We start from the raw sequence: 4,951 nt of genomic DNA, 5'->3' as shown, positions 1-4,951 counted from the left end.
AAAGCCAAAGTGCTATTGTGATCTGTGAAGCTGTCCTCTCTGGCTCATATCTCTATCCTCATCTTCTCCCCTTCACGCCATAAAACACTACGCTCCAGCCATCGGAGGCTCTTTGCACTTGCTCTTGCCTTGGTGCTCTTCCTTAAATATCAGAATAGTGCCCGTCTTTTTTTCTTACGAACTTTTACTCAAAAGTCACCTTCCCAGTAAGGTTTTCCTTGGCCCTCTAAGTTAAAACATCTCCGCTACCAACATTTTATTCCCACTTCTCTGATTTTTCTCCTTAGTATTTACTGCAATCTTAAAACTATATATTTTATTTAGCTATCTTTTTATCTCTCATTAAAATGGAAGCAGCATGAGTCTCTTCATGATTTTGTTATTGTTGTTGTTCTGTTTTGTTCACTATTGTACATTCTTTACTTAGAATAGTGACAGGCATATAATAAGGTACTCAGTAGATACTGGTTGAATGAATTTAAAAAAAAAAAAAAAAAGGTGGACATTTCCAAGAGGCAAATTTTACTCTTTAATGAAAAACTTTATAACAACCAGAACTGCTTGGAAACAATATGAGTCCATATGCACAGTACACTAACTCTTAAATATGTTATCTCATCAAACTCTCACATCAGTCCAAGGTAGCAAGAAGCCTGGGCAGAAGAGGAAACTGAGTCCAGACATGCAAAAGGGATTTGTTAAAAGGCACACATTTGGTCAAGGCAGTAGTGAAGCGATGGATGATTGCTGGCCTTGAAATGGGCTGGTGGGTGATGGAGTTTAATGGGCACTGGGTTTGAAGGACTTCCGTTGCCAGAAGGTATTATGATCTCTGAAAGGGAAGCTGAGTCAGACAGAGGTTAGTAGAATGACGGCATCAGCAAAGGAGTGGGAGAGATGTGACAAGGATGACCCCTAAGCGGATTTAGCCCAGACCTCGAGAGGGCAGCTCAATTCCCCGGTAGCAGAATGCTGCGCCTCAGACTGAGTAAACACTCAAGCCCTTACAAAATCTGGAATGCAGACCTGGAAAGGCAATCTTGAGACCAATGAAAGGACTTCCCTGACGGTCAGCGCTTCCAACGCAGAGAGCGCTGGTTGGATCCCTGGCCGGGGAACAAGATCCCACATTCCCGGGGGCTGCCCGTTCGCCCCGCCCCCCCCGCCCCCCCCAAATACCAGGGAGCCCACTGCAGGTCTGCAGAGTCTGGCTTCCCTACTTGACTCTGAGGTCTTTGAGGGCAGGGACCATGTTCCTAGATTTAGCCCCCACTTCTAACAGGGCCTGGAATATAGAATATAATAGGGACTCAAATATTTCCGTTGAAGGCATACATAAATGAATGTATGCACCCAAACAGGAAACTGAAGGAGAGAAAGGACAGACGGGAACGGCGAGGGGTAAAATCACCCAGGGATTCTGAGGTAGAAGTAGACTAATTTTCCTGGCACGCAGCACGACAAACAGTCCTAGTCCTAACGCTGGTCGCCGCCAGCTATTTTTCAGCAGGGATTGGCCAGCAAGTACTGCCTGGGGAGAGAGAGGCGGGGCTGCACGGGGAAATTGGGGCGGGACCAGGCTAGAGAGACCGATTGGCTGACACTCAAGGTTGGGCCGACAGAGCTGGCGCGCCAAATTTCCACCCAGCACGTGGCCAACGTATGGAACGTCACTTCCACTCTGGCGGGGCGGGAGCGGGAAACAAAAGAAGAGCAAACACGCATGCGTTTGGTGTGTCCCTGGTTCTGGTGGGCTCTTCCGGTCAGGCAGAAAGAAGTGCTTCCGGGTCGCCGCCGGCTGCCGCCTCCCGGCGCGGTAAGTACAGAAGCTAGGCTGCGGCTCCTGTCTCCTCGTCCCTCCTTCCTTCCCTACCCCCCAGAGAAACCCCATTCTCCTGATCCGCCTCCTCAGGAGCTGCCTGTTCACACTCCCCTTAACATCAAAGCGCTCCAACTCATTGGCCGCTTCCTCGAGAGTAAACCCCACCCCGTCACACAAGACCCGTCACTCATTGGTACCACTTCCAGTCACTCAGCATTTCTTCCAGTTAATTGGCCTTACCCAGGCCTCGCTCCTTTCGCGATTAGCGACCCTATAAGGACAAATGCCTGCTGGAATCCCGCCCCTGCCTTCTTGTTGGTCAATTCCACGATTATTATAATAATAAGCAGAGAATGGGTGGAGGCTTTACGGCGATGGGTTGGTCTTTCGGAGTCGGGTTCTATGGCTTTTCAGTACTTCCTTGGTTGTGGAGTGGGTGTTATTGATCCTGTTAAATGCGCCGGGAAGCTGCGATACACGGAAGAGCAGCAGCTAGCCCTGGATTGGTCAAATAAATTAGGGCAAGAACAGAATTAGACATAGATTCTTTTCTCCTCATCTCTTGTGCCTGGCCTGGATCTATTCCCCGCAAGCGTTCTGTGCCCAGCTTACCGTGTGACCCAGAGCCAGTCGTTGCCTTTGCTGGGCCTCAGTTTTCCTGTGAGCTGAAAAGTTTTAATTCAGATTCTCTGGGACCTTCCTTGTCAGCGCCTTCAGCCGCTTAAGCCGAGCTGAGTTTATGTATTCTCTCACATGTTAGTTCATCTATTCAGTCTTTTCATCTACTTATTTACTCATGCCTTTAGAATGTCTTACTGAGCCTTACTTGCACGTGGTAACACCTACCTTCCTTGCCCCCCAGTTTAGCTGTGGTTCATTATAGAGGTGTTCCTCTCCTAAATTTCTGACACTGGGTAGGTATGGGGTGGGGAAGCATGGAGGAGCAGAAAGTAGGTCTGATGTTTGGAGGGGGTAAAGGTAGTTTCAGTAGAGTCCTGCCATCTTTAATTTTGTTGAATTCTGTAATGCCAGTCTGCATTCTGGTTTCCTCTCTCTACATTTGGCTTCCATTCTCTTCCTTCCTTGAAAAGCTTACAAACAGCTTATCCATGAAGTAAATTACTAATTGTTAGAATTGCGGTGACGGTGGTATAATTGTTATTGTCCCATTTTACAGACGAGGAAACTGAGGCTCAGAGGTTAAGTGACTTGGCCAAGGTCAAACAGCTAGTAAGTGGTGGAGCCAGGACTCAAACCCAGGTCTGTCTGATTCCCACAGGGAAAGGGTGCGTCTCTGCTACTGTACACTCCACCCAATCCCCAAGTCAAAATGTAAGCAAATAAAAAAAACTACACACATCTGAGAGAGCTGGATTCACCTGACCCTTTCCCTCAGTCTAGGAGCCATGTCCACCTTGTTCCCCTCACTCTTCCCCCGTGTGACTGAGACACTGTGGTTTAATCTGGATCGACCCTGTGTGGAGGAGACAGAGCTGCAGCAGCAAGAACAGCAGCATCAGGCCTGGGTGAGTGAGAACCGAGCGCAGCAGTGGAGCTTCAGTCAGGCTCCCCATCCCCCTTCACTGGCCTTAACCTGGCCCTACTCTGCAGATCTGCCCTGGGGGAGGTTTTTGTCCTGAGCTGGGGGCCTAGGTTCTCACCTTTGTGTTACCCTAATTTGCTGAGGACTGTGGGACCTCTAGGCCAGATCAGAGCCCACGCTCTTTTCCCTACAACACACAAAGTATTTTTTGACTGTTTATTGAGGACCTTGCCGATGTCATGTTCTAGGCTGGTAGTGTCACTTCATTCTCACCATAATCTTATAAGGAAACCAAAGACCAGAGAGTTTACATAGCTAGATCAAATTCATAAGTAAGTGGCAGATGACAGGCAAGAGACTGAATCTTCCTGAGAGTTGGAAGGAAGCTTCTCCTCCACACTTGGGGGTCTTCTTGGGGGCAGGGCAGGTAAGTGCCATGCCTTTGACTTCCCTGCTTGGGCCCCAGCCTTGCTCTCCTCCCTGTTTGGCCACAGCTCCAGAGCATTGCAGAGAAAGACAACAACTTGGTACCTATTGGCAAGCCGGCCTCAGAGGTGAGTGGCTCTAGCAGGTGGGGCCTATGTGGGGCTCAGGTAGACTGAAGCTCTGCTCTAATTCTGAAGGTCTGACCTCTGACTCCAGAGTAGGTGTGGTCCTCAACTGGTGGAGGCCAGAAAGAGGTGAGAGAGAGGGTGGGTAGTGGGCTCAGCACTAAGGTCATGCACCAGCCAGCTAGACTCGAGTGGGACAGGATCAGGAGTGGAGCTCATTCATTGGTCCCAGAGAGAAGCTCCAAGTGGGCCAGTCCTTGAAGTGGCCCAGGCAGACCTACAGAACCTCTGGGCTCTTCCCTGCCTCACCAGCACTATGACGACGAGGAAGAGGAAGATGAAGATGACGATGAGGATAGTGAAGAGGACTCAGAGGATGACGAGGACATGCAGGACATGGATGAGATGAATGACTACAATGAGTCACCTGATGATGGAGAGGTCAATGAGGTAGGCAGGGGTGTGCAGGAGGGCCCCTGTCCCTGACCTCACTGGCAGCCAAGGGTACGGAAACCCTGGATGCCGCCAGGGGCAGGATCTGGGACTGGGGCTGGCTGGGTGGTTGAGGCCCCTCCCCACCCACACCCAGCCTCCTCTTCAGGTGGACATGGAAGGCAACGAACAGGATCAGGACCAGTGGATGATCTAGGTAGACAAGAAAGGGGGTCCAAGGATGGCCCTGGACCTCCTGCAGAACCAGCTGATCACCCACCCCCATGCCCCACCCCAGTGCCTGAATGCTCATCCTCGGGCACTTCCTCAGCTCCTGCCAGGACCTGATCTTCTTGGTCCCTCCCAGGCCATCAGTATGCCCTTGAATCCCCAGGGCCCGAGCCCAGCCCCCTCCCTTCTAGCCAGCACCTCACCCCTTGTTTGTCAGATCTAGTCTCTTTCTAACTTTAATAAAGACACAGGACTGATTTTTTCCCCCCATGTCTATTCCCTGTTTCTTGTTGGAACCTAGAGGAGTCCAGTGTCTTCTCGTGAGCTTTGGGGAAAGGGTATTCAAGGGACTTCAGGCGGATCTACCTGGCC

The 4,951-nt window shown here is 50.4% G+C and overlaps 1 protein-coding gene across 10 annotated transcripts; it reads left to right on the top strand.

Annotated features, from left to right (window-relative positions):
- Nucleotides 1-1,674: 1,674 nt before the first annotated feature.
- Nucleotides 1,675-4,844, top strand: LOC133061373 (anaphase-promoting complex subunit 15). 10 transcript variants are annotated; one of them, XM_061149386.1, is made up of 6 exons: nt 1,703-1,816; nt 3,000-3,108; nt 3,219-3,348; nt 3,860-3,919; nt 4,229-4,366; nt 4,506-4,844. In XM_061149386.1, the coding sequence occupies exons 3-6, from the start codon at nt 3,229-3,231 to the stop codon at nt 4,563-4,565; spliced, it is 378 nt and encodes a 125-aa protein (XP_061005369.1). In that variant the 5' UTR covers nt 1,703-1,816; nt 3,000-3,108; nt 3,219-3,228; the 3' UTR covers nt 4,566-4,844. The 10 variants fall into 10 exon arrangements, with proteins under 10 accessions (XP_061005376.1, XP_061005384.1, XP_061005369.1 ...); XM_061149438.1 differs by lacking the exon at nt 1,703-1,816 and adding an exon at nt 2,202-2,482 and having other exon boundaries at nt 3,000-3,082; nt 3,224-3,348; XM_061149408.1 differs by lacking the exon at nt 1,703-1,816 and adding an exon at nt 2,202-2,482 and having other exon boundaries at nt 3,000-3,082.
- Nucleotides 4,845-4,951: the final 107 nt, after the last annotated feature.

Source organism: Dama dama, chromosome 1 (assembly GCF_033118175.1).
Source record: "Dama dama isolate Ldn47 chromosome 1, ASM3311817v1, whole genome shotgun sequence".
Lineage (NCBI taxonomy): Eukaryota > Metazoa > Chordata > Mammalia > Artiodactyla > Cervidae > Dama > Dama dama.
This window is presented reverse-complemented; position numbering and strand designations above follow the sequence as displayed.